Genomic DNA, 20,709 nt, shown 5'->3' with positions numbered 1-20,709 from the left:
CCCGATCACAGTATTTTTTTTAATCCAGTTCCCAAAGCAAGAACTGTTTTTAACTACTATATTTACTGTGTTTTAATAACTACTGTATTTATCAATGTGTATGTGTATACACACACACACACACACACTCACAAACACTTGAAGTGTTGATTTGTTCCACTATGTATCACTTTGGATTTGCTTTTGCTGAATTGCAGTACATTTGCCATTTTTAAAGCCTGTTTATCCAGTATGAAGAGATCCTTTTGGAATTCTTTGTGAATCATCAGTCTTATTTTCAGTCCTTGGGGGCCCAGAAAATCAGGGCCTGCCTATATATTGGAAATCAAAGTTTGGGGAAGTGGTTAGAGCCAAAGATATTAATTCTGACAGCTGGAAAAAGTTAGCATATTTTATATCAGCCTTCTTGGCAGGAGAGCTCCATATATATATATAGCAGGACACGAAATTCTCCACTATGCTTGTGGGCAGAGGAACTGGGTGGATGATTTCGCCAACAATTTCTCAAGGGTAACCTCCCCTCCTGTAAATGACAACAGCATTGAAAAAGGTGGGATGAATTCCTCCCAAGTTCTCCTGGGGTTTAACCGAGGCATTGGAAATCAAGTAGAATGCACACCACTGAAGAGATGATTCTACAATAAAGAGAGAACATTTCCACATATCCTTTGGCTACATTTTAACACAAAAAGCCCAAAGCTATCACATTCCCTCTTTGAAAGGATGTTTAAAACTGCTTGACCCAAACAAGCCTGGCTGCCTAGCTTCCTGATTTGGACACTGTATTTGCCACACAATTAAAATAAAAAGGAAAAACATTGTAGGAGAATTTCTCCGCCCTGCACTAGACAGAACAATAGCAAATTGCCTAAGAGCAACTAACATTTGTGGCAGAGATGAGATTTGAACTCAGCACTTTCAAATCTTTCCACTCTTGGACAATTTCCTAGGATTCCCAGATATGTTGCAGAAACAAGTAACAACCTTGGTGGATCATGGATGTGGACTCTTTTGCAATCTAAGAACAGAACTGTATAAATGTCTGTATGGATAGAAATCCTTCTGAGTTTCATGAAACTAACTTCAAGATAATTCTGCACAGGATGCAGCCTACCAAGTCTCTGAGGTCTGTTTTAGAAATATACTGATAATTTTATGAAGAGTCTTCAGCAATTTCTAAATGAAATTTGATTTCTCAAATATTAAGCCCTGAGAAAAAATATTCATGTATTTAAAAATATTATGTTTTCTAATTGATACACTTAAAATCTGTAACTGAATTTTCTCCAGTTTCCTTTCTTAAGACATATACAGCTAAATCTCTAAATATGATTCAAAATGCAGCCTAAGAACTGACATATTTCTTTCCTTGAGAATTTGATGCTCAGTGATTTTCTCCAGTTTATGACTTATCTTTGACTTTCTCATTGCCATTTCTTGTAGGCTTGCTGGCACACATTAGAGGTATCTACAAGCATTTGTCTACCTCAAAGGCAAAATGACTATGAATAGCAGAAAGCTATTACCTCTCAAGTCTTTTTTAAGTTTGCGAAGATCCTTATTGAATTCTTCAAATTTTAGCTGAGAAGCTTGAAAAAGATCCTGTGGTTCTGGAAGTGGGAAGATGCATTGTTCTTTTCCAGCATCCTGGCAAAACAATAAGTAGGCTGAATAGATAAGATAACATTGAGACAAAAACTATACTTCTCCACCTTTCATTAAATATACAATATTATCAAAGTGATTCAAGAGCAAATATCAAAAATGCAGGGGTGGGGAACCTGGGGCCTTCAAACTCTGTTTTTCTGGCTCTTCCAAATTTCTGTAATACAATTTCTAACTGACAGTACAACCTGTAAAGAGAATGTTCTTGATTGAGTAGCATATAAATGTCAGAAATAGCAATTCAGTGGCAATCCAGTCAATTTTGAAAGGCTTGCTTTGACAGATTTTAGTCAGTGATACTACTGAGGGTAAATTTCACTTCAAAAAGTATCTAAGCCATCAGCAAACACCAATCAAATTCATCAATTGCCTTCATTGCATGCTTAAGCAACCAGAAGGTAAGAAATGAAATCCAATATTGTGAAAGGAAACACCTGAACATGCAATGGAACATTTTTTAAAACTTGCCTTCATAGTGCATATCTCTTATGCTCTCATACACCTGTCTTAGAGGTTGAAAAATGCTCCCAAGCAGATTCTGAGTGTATGAAAAAGTTTGTCACCTTATTCTTAGTGCCCTCAAGAATCCCCCACCCCAAGATTTCACCAAAAGGTTTTATATTAAATGACAGAAACAAACAAAAAACTATCCTAAAAGGGAAAAAAAAGTTAAAATGGAAGTGCATACTTACCTCATCAAAATTACGCAAATAATATGAGACAATATAAGACAGAAGACTTCTGCTGTTGTCCTGTGTAAAGTCAAATTAAACAGCATTTATATATGAAATATATTGAAATTTAGATTGAATAATTTCTATGTGTATACATTTGGATTAACAGCCACTTATTCAGTGACTGTTCAAAGTTACGGTGAAGCTGAATGAGGAGACTAATGACTGGTCCTCATAGCTATTGCTGTCACATCTTTACAGTCACATGATTGTGGTTTGGGCATTTGCCAACAAGCTCGCAATTATAATGGTCACAGGCAAAGTCAATGGGAAGCTGGCAGGAGGTTGCAAATGGCAACTATATGACATTGTGCTTAACCACCATGCGGGATTCATTTAACGACCACAACTGGAACTGCTGGAACTGCTGTTGTAAGTTGGCATGGTCACATTATGTCATGCTTTACAACCACATTGCTTAGCGACAGACTTGACAGTCCCAATTAATGTCATTAAGTGAGGACTAGATTATACTAGAAAGCAAATGAAACCCAAAAATGAAAGAGAGAACAAAACCAAAAGCCTTCCATGTATGTATGTAATGGATAATAGGGAATTTTTATTATCACTTGTAAGACAATATAGTAGTTCTATAGTATAGGCAAAAATTCTAGGAAATTTTGAAACTCACAGGCCCTCTTTTATAGTGATTGTTACAAATGATCTTTATCCAGTTTGTATTTTTTTTAAAAAAAAAAATTACTAAAATATAAAAAGGGAAAATAAATAGCAAGCAATGGGAAGATTGCTTAGATGTTATATAAATTCATTATTAAATGGAAAACTTACAAAGTTTTAAAACCACTGAAGATGCTAATTTTTCAATATTATTACAGTAATAGGAAAAATATCAGAATTTTAGAAGTGGTTACCCAGCGAGCTAGTGAGAAACAGGTTTTAGGGATAGATGAATTTGTCGGTATTGGATTTGTTCAGTTTATTTTCATGAACACAAGCTTATTTTAACCAACTTCACTATCAATTTGCAAATTTGGAAGAAAAATTAGCACAAAGCTGACTGCTCATTGTTACATCTCCTAGTATACCCACTTTTTAAATACTTTTTTTCTAATGCACATATTTTCTGCAAACATTTTGTGAGACTTTGAATTACAAACTACAAAAATCTGTAATTCCCGTTTGTAAATAGACATTGAGAATGAAAGTTGGGTAATACCTGTCAATTTTTCTACCACCATTAGTATCCAAGAGTTATTATAAGGCTGAATACATGTTTTATCTGTGCACTTGGAGATTTCCTCTCTCTTTCTGTATTTTTTTTGGGGGGGGGCAATTGGTGTCTTCTTGATTGTGGTCTTTTGGCCACTGTTTGAAACAGAGTGCTGAACTAAAATAATCTAGGGTTTGACTAAGTGAACTATTCTTATCTTACTAACATTCTTAAATTCTTTTAAAAAGTCACAATTCATTTGGAATCCCACCAGCAATGGGAAACTCTCATGGTATTCGAAGTGCAATGAGCACTGAATTTGGAAAAATGTTCGAACAGAAAAACTATAAAACAAAATAAGCTTAGAAAGAATACAACAGAACTGATTGAGTATTTTATGTAATATAAACTATAAGCACTATAAGCACAGGCAATTCATGCTTAATAAAGCAATGCAACACAATATGAAATGTCATAGCAATTGAGGTATGGGGGTGTGTGTGTCAAACTTACACTACTCTTGACATCTTTTAGTTTGGGAAGTATGTCTAGTCCAAAGCCATCTGCTTGCCCTCTTGTCCTATTTCCACCATTCATGTAATTCCCAAAAGCCAGGACCAAGCCTAAAACCCGCATAACTCCTGAGCCACTTTTCAACATCTGGGGAAACAAGATGCAGAGAAGTTACTACACAATATGTTAGAAACATTGCATTTTATTTAATAAAAGGCATATAAACAAGTAGCACTTATCAAAACAATTTAATGCAATTTAATTTTAAATAGTTCATATTCATATTGGGATGATCCCAAAATAATGAAAATTCTAAAACTTCAGTAATAATTACATGTTCCTATTAGTAAGGAATCAGAAATGTACCACTAATAAAATAATTATTTAAAAAAACAAAGAAACTTATAACTTGTGAACACAGATTATTGAACATTTCAATCCAATACCCCAGTGCTATTTACAGATGCAGGAATATTAGCTCTGTGAGCTTGGCACTTAAATGTAGTTTTTATTTTAAGATTAGAACAGTGGTACAAGGCTGGGGAGCTTATGACCATTCAAATGTTGCTAAAGTACTCCACTATTGGACAGGGTGGACAAGAGTTGTTGTTCAGCAACATTTGTAATGACACAAGTTCACCCCCATACCACAGGAGAAGGACTTTTCTATCATTGCTTAAGGGAATAGAAACAAAACTGGTGAACTATAATCTAGAGTAAGAGATATTCAAGTTCAAGTACAAAGACATATTCAGGCATCTTGTCAATTTTTGCCAAAGCTTGCTCAAATCCCTTTCTGCTAAGCGTTCTTCATTAATATTGAACAACTTTAGTATGATAGGCTGGGCCCAGAGCCAATAAAATAATCACTTCTGGAGACTATTCTTGATATGAAACCACCACAGAAGAGATGCAGGAAGTGTTGCCTTAACCAGCCTCCTACAGCTACTAAGCAGACAGTGGAACATGACTGAACAGAGACAAGCAGCAATTGCAGGAGAATGAGTTAGCCATGCTGGCACTGAAATACTTGGCAGAACCATGCAAGCTTCTGAACCCTCAGCTGAGCCCCACAATCAGCGCAGACATTTCTGAATGGAAGGAGGCATCTGGCAAAATGAAACCATGTAAACTAAACATTGTAAAGTATATTCCTGATTTGGCAGATGTAAAAAACTACAGAGCTTTGTAATAAGGGGGCACAGATCCATCTTTCCTTCAGGCACAGGATTCTTGACAGCTATGCAAAGCCTAATGAGCAAAAAGTACACTCTTCTTAAAAAAGAACAAATGGCTCTATTGATAATGCTATGAGGATAAAACATCGGATAGCCCCATGCATCCCTCCTTGTCCTCCTTCAGGGAAAAGTGGGATACAAATAAATAAATGGGTAGGCCACCACACTGGATGTACATTAAACGGGAACACTGACTTAATTACCTCAGCAAAATAAATATATTACTCCTCTGTATACTATGCCCATTCCCATAAAATTGGTAATAGTGGATTAAACTGGGGGGAGGGGCATATAGATGGATTTCCATGAAAATTTCCCCACATTTCAGGAGGAGGACAATTCAGTCACACTGCTTCCAAGTAAACTTCATGGGCTATATGGGACAATGACAGTAAAAAGTTACATCGATGAATTGACCTCTGATTGGTTGCAATCACATCAGCAAAAACCCTTAACTAGGAGGTCACTGGTTCCAGCATAGCAGCAGCTGCAACAGAACAGGCTGCAAACAAGCATAAAGAAAGCTTTGAAAAAAGTAAGGCAACTAAGTTTGGTGAGTGAGGAATTATTCAGTCCCCTGAGGAGCATGTCTTTAACTGAACATTTTTAAGCAATCTGTCAATGCCTTGCAGATTTTTCCCAAGGAGAAATGCAGCGATGAAAGTCTCATTTGGAGCTGAGAGTATTGAAAAAAGGGGGATGTGATGAAGCAGAAACAGTTGTGCACCCTTCTTCCACAATAGTTTCACAATCGTCTTTGCAAACAGCATTGTCAAGAACAACTATTACTTGCTGAGGCTGAAGAAGAATCTTGAAGTTATAGATATATCTTCAAGATTATATAGCCTATATAATATTAACTAATAGTTGGTTAATTGTTATATAGCTAAGTGTGGGAGAGTTTGCTGATGTTGCTAATGCCACCAAAATTACAATGGGCTGATTATTAGATATTATTATAAAAATTAAGGCACTTCCAAAAGAAAAAGCCATAGTGCGTTTGTTTGGAAATACTAAAGGGAAACCAGTGCCTGTTACAAAAAGAGAAGATTTTGCTTTGGCACAGGAAGAAGGTACATTATTCTCTAGAGGTTGATGTGCATTGGCTATAGACTTGTGATGTTATACTTCAGTACTGAAAGCCAAATCTTAAGATTTGCTTTGATCTTGAAGCACAATCATAAAATGTTCCATTCAGCAGGACTGCTATCCTTCACATTTAATGAGCATGTAAAGTAAATAAAACTTTTGAAATATGAGTATCATTGAATAAGGAAGATTAAATATCAGCCAATCTAGCTCTCTCATCAGATAGTCCAGAACCTACCTCACACAGTTTCTGCAACAATTCAAGTTTGCTTCGGAGAGACGAAATGCTTTCAGAGAATGTTGATTGGAACAGGATACAAAAGGCTCGTTCAGAGAAGTTGGGAATCAGGGAGAGCTCATAAAGAAACCTGGAGAAGTTAATGACAAATATGATTGAGATCTATTAAAAGAACTTGACAGGGGATTTTTCTTCCAAAAGATAGGTATTATAGTCCAAAACAATACCCAATTAACCAATGAATAATGAAAATTTGTTCTCAATGGGGACTAGTTCTTCAAGGACTGATAGCAGGCAGGGGGTATTTAGCAGTTCAGAAGACAAGAGACCCATTTCTTCCCTGGGAGGCCCATTTCTTCCCTGGGAGTGGCTATGAAACTGCTGGAGCCACCTACAAGTCTTCCTCCTGATATGAGACTTCCAGCAGATACAGATGCCTCTTTCACCTTACCACCTCACCTGAGCCATTGCTAAGCAATGGGAAAACAACAGCTTTGCAAATGTGTGCCCAGTGACTGCCATTTTAATTTCCCATAAGGACTTTGATATCCCAACAGAAAAATGGTCTAGCACTTGCCTTGAGGAAAAAGAAGAGAGTGGGGAAAGAGAACATACATTAAAATACTAGGCCCTTGAAAAGATTTAATCTTAAAAAATGACTAACAGTGCTAACCTGTTACTAGGGCTCAGAATTTGGGTTCAGATACTTAATGTGGTATGCTCATCATCAGCAAAAAAAAAAAACAGGTAAAATAACTTCCAATGATCTAGCTGGATTTATAGACTTGGGGTCCATACAGGTTTATATACTTCTTGAAGAGGATGGGAACATTCATCAGTGACTGTTGCAAATGCTTACTTCTCCATTCTGATAGTTGACTGGCCAATATGGAAGTACACAAACATATGCATACACATAGACACATATAGATACAAACACATACACACACGCGTGCCTGAATATATAAATTAATGCTGAATGTCCTGGGATATTCCATGATACAGCAAAAATCTTGTGAGGCATGTGAGATCTTGCAAGATTTCAGCAAGCTCACATGAGAATTCAATTATTTTTAGTATATGATCAGGGAGCTTGGGAAATGAATTAACATTATAAGAAAAGTGGCATCAGATATATTTGGTGTCTATTAAGTACTATATCTGTAGTGCAGTAACTATATATATATATATATAAATATATATATACACACACACACACACACACACACACAAAGCTAAGTTGAATACATTTGAAATAGGGATTAAGATGTAAATCCAAAGCATGTGCAAGAGAAAAGGAAGTATCAAGGTTATGGAAAAATAGCAAAAGCAGGGATAAGAATCAAATTAAACCTATTCTCATGAAGAAGGAGCAAACAGTTCTTTCTGGGGAAGAGCAAGCAAACCAAAGGACTTGTAGTAAATTCATCTACTGAAAGAAGAAATGGGAGAACAGGAGGACATCTTTGTTGTACAAATTGCTAGAATAGCCTGAGTACATCATAATCCAGTTTTCTCAAGCAAACTGGAACTGAACCCCTGGTTATTATATGTACTGAACTGGTTAATGATTTTTTTGTTTGTTTGTTTCAATTAGAACAATTTTTGTTGCAGCTGAACCTGAACCAAAAAGTTAATAATTCGACTCTCTCCAATCAACTTAAACGGTTTATAGTATCCTTACTGTTCAGGTTTGTCCAAAGATTTGGCATTCTCCTTTTCTTTACTTGATTTGCCATGCTTTTCTATCTTTTCCAGTTCATCAGATTGTGCTCTCTTGAAAAAAAGATCGACAAATATAAAGAAACAGTTATGAATGGAAAGTAGCATATAAATTGTATAAATAATTATCTAGGAAATTAAATAATGCTTACAATTCAATTATAACCATTCAGTTATAATTCCTTCAATCTATTTTAATTATCTATATACACACATATTCAATTTTTAACATCTATATGTAATTAATTTAGTTCATGAAATAATATTACATATAAAATACTTACTCAGACAACAATCACTAAATAAAAACTTATGTAGTTATGAGTATGAAACATTTCCAATAAGTCATTTCATTCAAGCATGCATGAAGACAATGCATATGTGAACTACAAAGCCACTTTTACTGTTTTTTCAATAGAAAAGGGAGAGAAAAACTTGTTAAATAAAGGGATACATTATTTTAAATTCACATTTAGGATGACTTTAGTTTGGAGAAGTTATGGGAGAGTCAGTCAAACAAATTTAGAGGGCACCGTTATAACAGAAATAGGCATGGCAACTTGAATCAAAATTTGTAGTGTGTGATAGTGTTCAGTAATTCTTAGTTGCCTATTTATTAATAGGAGAATCCTCCCCTCCAATTAAAAAAGGGATACCAAAAAAATTGTACTTTTACATAAAAATCTGTTTTAGGGTAAAACTAATACAGTAAGAATTCCATTAAAGCAAATTGGAAAGAGCTGCTTTACAGATATGAGTTAGGAGGTGCTATATTTTTTCCAGCAGTATTCTGTTCAAGGTAAAGAACAACAGCTGTTAATATTTTATATTTATATCCCACCTTTATTTTGTACAACTCAAGGCAATGTACAATGTAATGCTCCTGCCTCTTATTTTCCCCACAATAACAACCCTGTGAGGTGGGTTGGGCTGAGAGACAGTGATTGTTATTTTAAAGATTGAAGTATTGAAGAATTTTCAAGGGATTTTTCCTAAATGGAATTCCATTCACAAAACTTTAATGCTTACAAGAACATGTCTTTCTTTCTGAAACTGAAACCAAGTCATATATCTTAGGCACTCACCATAATCCTAGCTCTTAAGCCATCAACCTTATAACATATGCATTCAAAAAGAAAGCTGTGCACCATCTTTAATGCTTTTGCATAATTTAATATTGTAAAGGAAATATCTACTATCTAACTGGGAAGGATGATGAACTTTAATTCTAAGCTGAAGAAGAACTAGCAAGAACTGTGGTAGTAGACTCTGAACAATGTTCATAATTAGGCTATAAATGATACAGTCGTCAGTCTATTTGTGAAGAAAGACTAATTGAATAAAACATGACAGTACATAATACAAAATAATTGAAAACATCACAGTATAGAAGAAGTATCAGATTTCTAATATTATAATCTAAAATATGATGAATTGTGCAAGAATCTGTATTGAAGCAGTGATAGCTTTATTTTCCAAAACATGCACGGTTACAGCAGTGTACCAGATATACACATAGAAGTCATACACTGAAAACTTGCACAAAGTACTAAGTGTCACTGCCAGCAACAATCAGCATGCAAGACACAATCCTGGGAAGTGGTGAGGGTGGGGGAGATACTTCGCCAGATTCAGAGGTCCAAGCTGCAGGCCACATGGGAAAAATTATGCTAAATTAATGCTTGAGGATATTTTGGCAAATCCATGTTTCTGTAGTGGCTGTCCAAATCTTGTTAGATTTTCTGAGATTTACTGCAGCCAATCAAAAGTAGAGTTACAAAAGATCAAGCAACTTTCTGAACAATGAATCACTAGCCCAAATCCCCATCTGGAACAAAATGAATGAGAAGCACACGTGTGTGGGAAAAGAGTGACAGAGGTGTGTCCTCTATGAAATAGGCTCTTAAAAAATTACATATATTCAGTTCCTTAGTTCCCTGTGTTATTTTTTATGCATGCTGAGGAGTTCTTAGCATGTGGCATCTGATAAATAGTAAGAGAGAAAGGCAAGTATTACTAAAAATCCAGGCTAATAGAAGACAGCATTGCTTCTAACATATGTGGGCCTAGAATATCTGTTATGAGTGAAGTATACTTTATATCTCCAGAATAAGGAGAATAACAGATCTTTTGATTCCATAGAGGCCAGTGTCAAAAAGGGCATTTATTGTTTGCTTATAAATATTTATTAAATTTAGAAGCCACCCAACTCCCCAACGACTCTAGTCAGCTTATACTAAAAAATAGAAAAATAGGAAAGAAAAATAAAATCCTAGGGCTCCAGAGAAACATACTTCCTATAATGTAACGTAACATGTCATACAACCAACAGGGTCTCTATAAATTAGTACACATCCATGCCAGACTTTCAGGTTTGGTTTTAAATACAACTTTAGAAATTAAATCACACCAATCAATCATTTCCCCCCAAAATAGACACATTTCAAGGGCCTAAGAAGAGGTCAATATTACAAATTTATTTCAGCTAGCTCAAAGAAATTATGCTTATAATGACGTACCATTACATAACTCACATGAACATGTTGCATGCATTTGGGTTGACTGATGTGTTTAGAAATATTTAAAAGTCAACAAAGTAGCAGCATAATAATCACCTTTTGCAATAATTGCTATCCTTCAAAAGTTGTTGAGTGGTATTTCTCAATAACCTCAGCATAGCCAATTATGAAGGATGCTGTGAGCTGTAGTTCAGCAAAATCTGGAAGCTACAAATACCCACTGCTGGTATAAATCCACTCTGTGATGATCCTATCTGATCTTAATTGAATTTACTAACTCTCTGAGAAATCTTTCAAGTGAAAGATTTCTTCAAATTACCAGTTATGATTATATACCAATAGAAGAGGAATTTTTAACATTCAAGTGTTTTTTTCTTAAAAAAAGATTCCTTATACAGTATGTATTTTAAAGCTGTATGAAGAACTATACCATTTGTATATCTGAACTGACCATTTGCTGATAAATCACTAGCAAGTATTTGATTACTGAAGGAATTTGGGACTTTATGCAAGTAAAGGGTAGACTTGGAAGATAATTTTATCTCTCTTAGAACTCCAACACTCAATGAAGCTAAATCAGGGAGAATTTAGAAGAAACTTGTAGTTAAACTGTGGCATTTGCAATGCCAAGTTTCAACTATGGAATTTGCAATGGCCCCTAACTTAAACAGACACTAAAACAAATTCATGAAGGCTAAATCTAATTCCATTGGTCACAATCCTTATCTACTACCTCCAGAATCAGAGATAGTATGATTCTGAGTATCAGCCTCTGAGAAATAATAGTAGATTATTGTTGTCATGTCCTACTATTTGGGTTCTTATCCAGTGTGCACTAGGTAAGATCCAACTGGGCTCTTACAAATGATGAGATTTAAAATAGACTAAAGCTCATTTCTTCTTTGATATACAAAACCAAGCTCTCAAACCTTTAATTTTTTCCTGATGACAACATATCTGGATGAAGCTTTTGTGAGATGGCAAAGGATTAAACATTCCCCTCCCCTGATTTGGATCAGTGTCATGAACAATAACAAGTAGGCTTGGAAGTTATTATTCTGCATCAGTTAGATTACTACATATTCATACATCACGGTGGAAATGTTGTTTATACCATTATTTGGGAGAAAAATAGCAAACATCTTGAAGACTTCTAATCTCTTAGGAAAATATCTCTAGCTTTGAGTCTTAAAATCAAACACAAGTTTCCATATGACATCTAATTTATTCTGAGCCAGAAAACCTCCCTGATGCAGGGGTTTGGGTGTGTGGGACATATATGAGAAGGTACCTGTGTGCATGTTGTACAATAGCAAAGGCAAGAAAACTCAGCGGATATGGCAAGTAAATGCGGTTTTGCTCTTTTACAAACATACTATCACATCAATATGAACATGTCCAGGTAATAGGTCACTTACTATTCCCACTGGATCTTTCTGATGCAAGCAGAATTTTGTAACATATTATTGGGTAATGAGACAGAAGCCTTTAAAGATAATTTTGGCTATGTATCACTCCTTTCTTCTTTTCTTTTTTTAAAAGCTAAGCTAAAGACATATAGGAAATAAAAGAGGAATTTTCCCCACAAAGACATTTTATCAAAGACTATTCAGCAGATGGTTCACATAAAATTTCATTAGCTCCTGATTACATCTGACACATCTTTGAAATGATACATTGAAATAAGTTAAATAAAAACCCTCTGGGTGCAAACTAATGGTAATACAGAACAAGTAGAATGCAGGATTACTATATATTCTTTTACGGCTCCCTATCAGTTATACTCCACATTCAAAACCAAAACGTTTTGGTGGAAACACCTTGCGAGGCAGTCTTCAGAGCACATAAATCTATGGCTGTTCATAAAGATATAGTTCTTTACAGGTGCATATAAATAAGTTTAGTATGATCTGCTATAGCAGAGTTATATCTGTGGTTAAAAAAACCAATTTCAGGAACTCTCTTTTGGCTGATCCCTTAACTGACTGTAATGATTGCAGTTTAGTGAAGGAAGCAAATAAAAAAGAGTAATAAGTTCCCCTCTTCCCCCAAAAGCTCAAGTATATATTTTTTTATTTTATATGCAATGACTGCATACAAATGGAATAGACATTATGACCAAAGCCTCAATTTGATTTGTTCATCTTTTTGCCTTTGCCATGATCTGTTTTATCTGTCTGTGAATGAGGATGATAAAACAACTGTTTCTAATAACAAGAAATATCTGTGCATATCATACAAATCTGTAGAAATAAAGCACTGCAAATGAGACACAAATTTGCAGCCCCAAGCCTAAATCTTCTTCCCTACATCTATACAAGCAAGCCTCTTTGCTCTGCACGTACATGCTGTCTTTTTTCCTTACAATTCTTGTAATCGGTGTCTGGTGGGAAGAACAAACTGAATATAGAACTTGCTTCTGTTTCTATCAAAATTCCTTCCAGAGACTGAAATCACATGATTAATTGATGTTTTTCATTAGCACACATAATAGTACCACCATCTATTTCTTTGTTCTTCTTTCTGCTGCACTGACTGGTCCTCAGCCTTCTCCCTATTCTCTTCTGTCTAGAAGGATGTAACATTTTTCTTCAGTTCAGATGACCTAGTGCAAACTTAGTGTGAATTAAGTTTCCATGAACACAAACTCTTCTTATACTCCTATTCTTTATTGATAATCTTTCATTAATTTTGACTCCTCAGTTCATGAAACTGAAAACTTAGCAAGTTGATTATTGAGTACAAGAGGCTTTTTAAGTAATACATCAGAAACTAATAATAGTTCAATTTATTTCATTAGCCAAAATGAGGTGGCTATTCAAACAGCTGGAGTAGCAATGGTCATTTAATGCATTATTATTCTTTTTTTTTTATCACCAGGGAAAGAAACCAGTAGTAGGAATGACAGCTTAATTTAATTTGGTGTTTATTTGCCACTCTATCTTTCTGCAGGTGATTAAATGTTTGGGCAATTCCTAGGATTTATGTTAATCTTTGTAAAGCTTATTATAGTAAAAAGATGACCAATTAGCTATTTTGTAGCATTAAAACCTCTCAAGTGGTTTTGAAAACAACAAAACAGCAAAATGATCAACAATAAAAAAATCAAAATGTATGCAATATCATTGTAGGTAAAATGCCACTCAGCATACATACATTAAAAAAAAAATTATAGGGCATTTCCTAAATAATAATAATAATAATAAAAATGTCAAACCATGTTTAACAGTGGGAAAACAGAGCTTTTTCCAGATATTTATTTATGTATTTTAGAAATCACCTGACTCCAGAATGATTCTGGGTCATTTACACTTAGAATAGGACAACAATAATAAAAAAAATAACCTAAGGTCTGGAAGGACAAACAGGTTTTTAAAAACTTTGGAACTTCATCAGGGTGGGAGCTAAACAGATCTCTGCAGGAATCTTTTTCCAGAGAAGACAGGCCTCCTGGGTCCTAACAGAGGGCATTGTTTGACTGAAGGGACCCAAAGTGCACCAACTCTGCCTGATTTTACTGAATGGGCAGAAATGATGGGAGATAGGCAGTCCCTTAAATAAACTGGTCCTATGCCAGGAAGGATTTCATAGGACACATGAAAGTACCTTGAATTGCCCCTGGAACCCCAATGGCAACCAGTGCAGCTGGTGGAGCAGTGGAATCAAATGGGCGTATGAAGGCATGCCCAACACTGCTAATACCACTGAATCCTGGATCAGCTGCAGCTTCCAAGTGGTCTTCGAGGGCACCCTCATGTATAGCATATTGCGATATTCCAACTGTGAAACAACTAGGGCATGATTCACCATCTGGAGGGCCTCCTGACCCAGGAAAGGGTGCAACTGGCAGAACAGATAAAGCTATGCAAAAGCTCTAGCTGTGAGTCCAAGATGATCCCTAGACTGAGCACCAGGTTTTCCAAAGGAGGGTATTATATAATTGAAATACAATTGTGGAAAAGGTCCCAAGTTGTTTCAAAGAAACAATTCAGTGCATATATTGAGTTGTCCATCTTAAATATTAGTTCAACACATAAATGAAATGTTCATCAACTTCCAGGTTATTTGGATTTTTTTTAAAAATGATCCCATGAATTCAATACAAAAGCACAGGGGCAGCTGAACAACTGAATAAAATCTTTATATTTTATATATTTATTTATGTTATGCTCATACAAATTCCCTATTAGGTAGGTAAACCTTTATTGCAGTCTTTGACCAGTGTGTAATTTCTCTCTCTCTCTCTCTCTCTCTCATGCATACACACACACACACACACACACACACACACACAAAATACATAAAATGTACTTAAAATTAGAAAACAAAATAAATCAAGAAAAACTGTGAAGGCCAAAGGAAAGTAATGATAATAATGTTCTCTTTGAACAAATGGTAGCCTACTTTTTTCAAATGGAAAACTTAATAGGAACTGTGGAAGAAAATGAATATTTGTGTAATTATTAGATAAATATATCTTTACTATCTCAAAATAATGTAGTTTAATAAGCCTAAGCAACTAGGGTCCTTTGCTCTAGGATAACAGACTAAAGGACTACAATGCCCTTAGTAACTACGTAGGCTAACAATACTTGAATTCCTCAGTAAACAGGAATTGAGCTTCAGGATTGTGGCTTTTGAAATTAGGGTGTGTTTAGACTTGGAGGCTGCCCAAACTTCTTTCACATCTCAAAGGAAAAGCACCATGCCAAACATATGTAATCAGCAAAAAAAGTGATTACATTTTGAAGAAAGATCATAAAACAAATGCTCCCATATGTTGCAGAGATCAAATACAATATCTGAGAACTTGCACTGCTATGTTTTAACTATATAGTGAAAAGAATGTTCTGATCTGACAATTAATGCAGTGTGTGAAAAGTACAGTAACAGAAGAGGTCAAGTAAGTTAATAAAGAATTTTAGAATAATGAACAGCTTATTCTAAAATGTGTGTGTGGGTGTGGGGGGAGGGGGTTAATTCAGGTTTTGTTTAAAATTTAATCAATTCAGATGAGTAATTTATCGTCTCCTGCCGCAGAAATCAGAGGTCAAAGACTAAGAAGGACAGGAACAGTTCAGTTCCCATCACCCTAACACTCCTTATGGGGGAATTAAGGAAATGATTATCTAAGCCAGCATACAGTATTTATAGCAAAAAAATTGTTGGCAATGACAGATCAGAGTTGTTGTTGGGTTTACTTTTTCAACAGAAAAGTCAGTCAAGTTAGGCACTTCAACCACTTGGAGTGCTTTTAAGTACAAATGCATGATAAAAATATTTAGCAGAAATTAAATGAATTGCATATAATCCAAAGTTTTCACCATTATATACAGTTCATCTGGGTAGGAAGAAATACTCTGAAAAGTTAATTCCATAAATGCTTATGTTCACGCCAAATAAGTCTAGGAAATAAAATAATGGGAGACACAATTTTTCATTTATAAAAATGGTATTGCTGTTAACTTTGCCTTGTTGAATAATTTCTAAATCTTTATTTGCATCTTGTAACTTTGACGTTGACCACTCATTCTGGTGAAAGAGAAAACAGGGCCAGACAGCCTTTCAGAACGTAAAGAATCTCAACCACTCATTCTTCTCTATTTTATAAAGATAACTTGGCCAAATAATGCTCAGTAATCTTAATCATTTTAAAAAAAAATAAATTACATTTTATATTACTCTAATAGTAACAGAATCTCCTACAGAGTAGAGCTAGTTTGGTGTAGTGGTTAAGGCACCAGGCTAGAAACTGGGAGACTGTGTGTTCTAGTCCTGCCTTAGGCACAAAGCCAGCTGGGTGATCTTGGGCCAGTCTCTCTCTCTCAGCCCTGGGAAGGAGGCAAGGGCAAACCACTTCTGAAAAACCTTGCCAAGAAAACTGCAGGGACTTGTCCAGGCAGTTGCCAGGAGTCAAGACTGACTCGAAGGCACCCCCCCCCCCAAATACTCTATAAAGAATGTGCTAAACATTTGGGCTAAAAATTTCCCCTTGAATATTTTTTAAAATGAAGGCAACGAGTGATCTTGGCTAAATACTGAAAAATGCATAAAAAGCTTTCACATTCTAGCAGCATGCCATTTAATGGCCTATTTGTGACCTTTCCATGACAGATCCTCTGACAATGAACAATCACATAAGTCATCTACAATAAATGTGTTATCCCAAAGTCTGCTTAAGATCTTGGGGTTGGCAATATTATGACGTTGCCTGGAGAAGCAGCAGATACCAATATAGTTTCATGGTATGAACCAAATGCATCCAGGTCCTATTTTACCCCTGGGTGAGAAAGCAAATAACCACCTCTTCTTTTTTCTTCCCCCTCACCCTATAGTGGGCTACATTGCAGCAGCACATAATTCATAATCTCATTGTGACATGTACTTTATAGTAGTGTATAATTCATGTTATCTCAGTTACATCATTCCTATACCATCTAAAAAGTTTACATGGACAGAATGAATTTGAATTTTATTCAGTGCGGACCACAACATAGAGCATTTGGTCTGCCTGCAGAACAGCCTAGGTTCAATCTCAGGGATTTCTAAGTACTGAAGAGAATGCCCCCCCCCCCCCATCCATCTTGGACCATGTAAAAGAATATTCCTCATCTGGAGCACTACAGTTAGGTTGGCATTCAACCTCTACATGTTGTAGTATGTGTTGTAGGACAGCAGCTGATTAGGGTCCCTGTTTTAGAGCACCCAGTACTGAGCTAGGTGGCTAATGGTTTAAGTCACAGCTTCCTCTATTCTTTTATTTGCATTGACAGAGTAGTTTTATTCAAGGTGTACAAACACATGAAAAAACAAACAAATAAATCCCACATTGTTCTTTACGTGGACCATGACCAAATGAAGACTACAAATGCTGCTAACTTTTATTTTGAACAATTTGTTAAACTTCCTGCAGGCAATAACTTGCTGGACAGCAACAACAAAAAAATTAAAAACATAAAAGGATTCAGAATGAATCAGGAAGTCTTTTTTGAAGACAGTGTTATGCAGGTGTTTTTTTTTTTTTTTTATTGTTAAGGTCCTGAAAACAGCAATTGTAATTACGTCCTTACTCAGGGCAGCTGCAGACTCAATTCATAACAAACTTACCGAGTAGAATAGTTCATGCATATTTTGCCTCATATCGCCTATTTGAGACAAGTTAGAGACATCATTCTTATTTCAAAGTTAAAGTGAGAATTCAGATATTCAAACAGAAGCAAGGTGGAATGCTTATAATCCATGTAAAATTTGGTCCAAAAATCAGTATGGAAATCCCCTGCCATTAACATAACAATGATAAATAGCCCCAAAATCAGGTATTTACAATTCCACCACACACATATATCACTTTTTCCTGTCACCAGAATTAAAAGCAGTGACAATGAACTTTAAAGCTCTTTGAATTGCTAGGGTCCTCCGTTTCTCTCTTCTATAAACCCAATAACTCTTTCAGTATTGGATCAAATAATCTTCCCAGAAAGATGGCAATTTTTGATGAGAATGTTAGAAAGTATTATTTATAAAGTATAAATTACATAATTTATATACGGTAACTGCAGTGAAGTTATTATATGCACGAAGATGGAAGACTACAGAAATACCAATAATGGAGGAAAGCATTGTGAAGATGGCTGAGTTTGCAGAAATGGCTAAATTGACTTGTTCCATTTAAGGAGGGAACTACAACTACTTTTATAAAATACTGGAAACCCTTTATAGGCTTTTTGCTGAAAATTGATAAAAATGAACTGATGATTATGAGGTTTATTGATTAAAAAGATTTGTTTATGGGAAGAAGGGAACTATGATATACAATATGGGGGGGGGGAGTAGAGATGGTAATTGCTATGTTATTAAGTGCTGCAAAGAAGATCAGAAGTTGCTTCTTTAGATATCTTTCTTTTTGTTGCTTTTTTATTATTCTTCACTTTTTCTTTTGCCCTTTTATAATTTTTATTTTTCTCTTTCTTCTATGTTTTTGTAGTTTTTTTAATCTTTGCAAAATTTTCTTTTAATAAAAATTACTCATAAAACAAGAAAGTATTATTTTAAAACATGCCTTAACTTAGTACTGTAGCTATTAATAAGCAGCACTGCTCAGCAATTGTAATAGGTCCTTAATTTTAATAGTCCTGTAATTGTAAGTAAGAAGAGTACATTCCACAACTCATTTACTCTCTTCACTGTAAAGCCCAACAGAACTTCTGGCATAGTTTTGTCCATTCTTTTATACATATGGAACACATATATGGAGAAGGAGCTCTAACAGAATCTTTATATTTGGACACTGTAATGGGAAGGAAGAGATTAAAGAACCCTTGTTCAAATCCTCAAGTGACTGTCATTCACACTGGGGAAGAGAGAGAAATTTCATCACTCTCTCTCAGCCCTAGGAAGGAGGCAATGGCAAACCACTTCTGAAAAAATCTTGCCAAGAAAACTGCAGGGACTTGCCCAGGCAGTCACCTGTCGTCAAAATGACTCAAAGGCAGAGACACACAAGCATGGGTCACACTAAAACTATTTTCAAGCTTAATTATTATCTTCAACATCATTCGCTGTTCTCCAAATTCCCATTGTCACTGATTAATGAAAAACATGACAGCCAGGAGAGGAAGAAGAAAAAGGAACTTAAAAGCAACTATTACAAATAAGAAATCACATGAAAAAAGCTACAGCACTGTATTGGGGCTGAGCAGTTAGAGTGGCTTATGAGTTACGTAATGGTCTTGGCTAGTGATATAAACAAATTCTGCCACTGATTTTGATGAATTTGGGCATTCTATTCTCACCATACTTTGCAGCAGCACGAACTGCTGCTAATGAGAACGCTTCTTTGTGAAAAGACATGTACTGCTTCAACAGCACAAAACACATTTCAAAGTAACAATAACTTCTGAAAAGCAAGGATATTATCTAGTTGGTTTGGTCTAGTCTGTGGAAATCAGTCGTTAACCTTTTTCTCAGATTTTGACTCAGCCAGAAACGGAATGCACCCAAGGCCACTGCACTGTTAGAGCTTGGTTGCCCAAGTACTTTTGATCCACCATCACCTCAACTTGGAAGAAGTGATGGCTCTTGGCACATCCTGGGGTACTGGACAGTCCCCACTTCAGAGGTATTGTTATGGTGGCTCATGCCACCTTATTTATTTATTTATTTATTTATTTAGTAAGTAAGTAAGTAAGTAAGTAAGTAAGTAAGTAAGTAGGCTTATCCCCCCATCTCCTCCCAATGGGGGGACTCTGGGTGGTTTACATCAAATTAAAACAAATAAATACATAATTAAAATTTATAAAAAGAAAAACACATTTACACAAAATGGAAGGAAGAGAAAAAATCCAAGAGGCTGATGGAAGCAACACCAGGCCTCTAGGGCGCTAGCGAACCCCATTTCTGATTACCTCCCTCTCTGCCCCAGGCCAGATGGCAGAGCCAGGTCTTCAAATCCCTCCAAAAGGCCAGGAGTGAGGGGGCCTGTCTCACCTCTGGGGGCAAGATGTTCCAAAGGGCGGGGGCTACAGCAGAGAAGGCCCGCCTTCTGGACCCCGCTACTCAGAGTTCTTTTGCTGAGGGAGGGCTCTCTGTGAGATCGGGTGGGGTGGGTTGAAATTGTGGGGGCGAGGAGGTCCCTCAGGTAGCCTGGCCCCATGCCATGTAGGGCTTTAAAGGTGATAACCAACACCTTGAATTGAACCCGGAAGCAAACCGGTACCCAATGCAGCTCATGGAGCAAAGGTGTTATATGGGTCCTTCTTCAGACCCCAAAAATAGCTCACACGGCTACATTCTGGACCAGCTGAAGCCTCTGGATACTCTT

At 36.0% G+C, this 20,709-nt stretch overlaps 1 protein-coding gene across 1 annotated transcript in view; it reads right to left on the bottom strand.

Annotated features, from left to right (window-relative positions):
- FMN2 (formin 2) overlaps positions 1–20,709 on the bottom strand; it is a 175,343-nt gene that overhangs the window by 46,232 nt on the left and 108,402 nt on the right. The window contains exons 9-13 of the mRNA XM_088143933.1: positions 8,333–8,424; positions 6,649–6,778; positions 4,084–4,230; positions 2,358–2,417; positions 1,527–1,647 (exon numbers count right to left, since the gene is read on the bottom strand). Coding sequence (XP_088000059.1) covers positions 1,527–1,647; positions 2,358–2,417; positions 4,084–4,230; positions 6,649–6,778; positions 8,333–8,424 — 550 coding nt within the window. The remainder of the gene's footprint in view (positions 1–1,526; positions 1,648–2,357; positions 2,418–4,083; positions 4,231–6,648; positions 6,779–8,332; positions 8,425–20,709) is intronic.

The sequence above is a fragment of the Python bivittatus genome, unplaced genomic scaffold, assembly GCF_059951505.1.
Source record: "Python bivittatus isolate LINGU-HERP-01145 unplaced genomic scaffold, Pbiv_v1 ctg000020_np1212, whole genome shotgun sequence".
Taxonomy (NCBI): Eukaryota; Metazoa; Chordata; class Lepidosauria; order Squamata; family Pythonidae; genus Python; species Python bivittatus.
The sequence above is the reverse complement of the archived record's forward strand: the minus strand, read 5'-3'. Positions and strand labels throughout refer to the sequence as shown.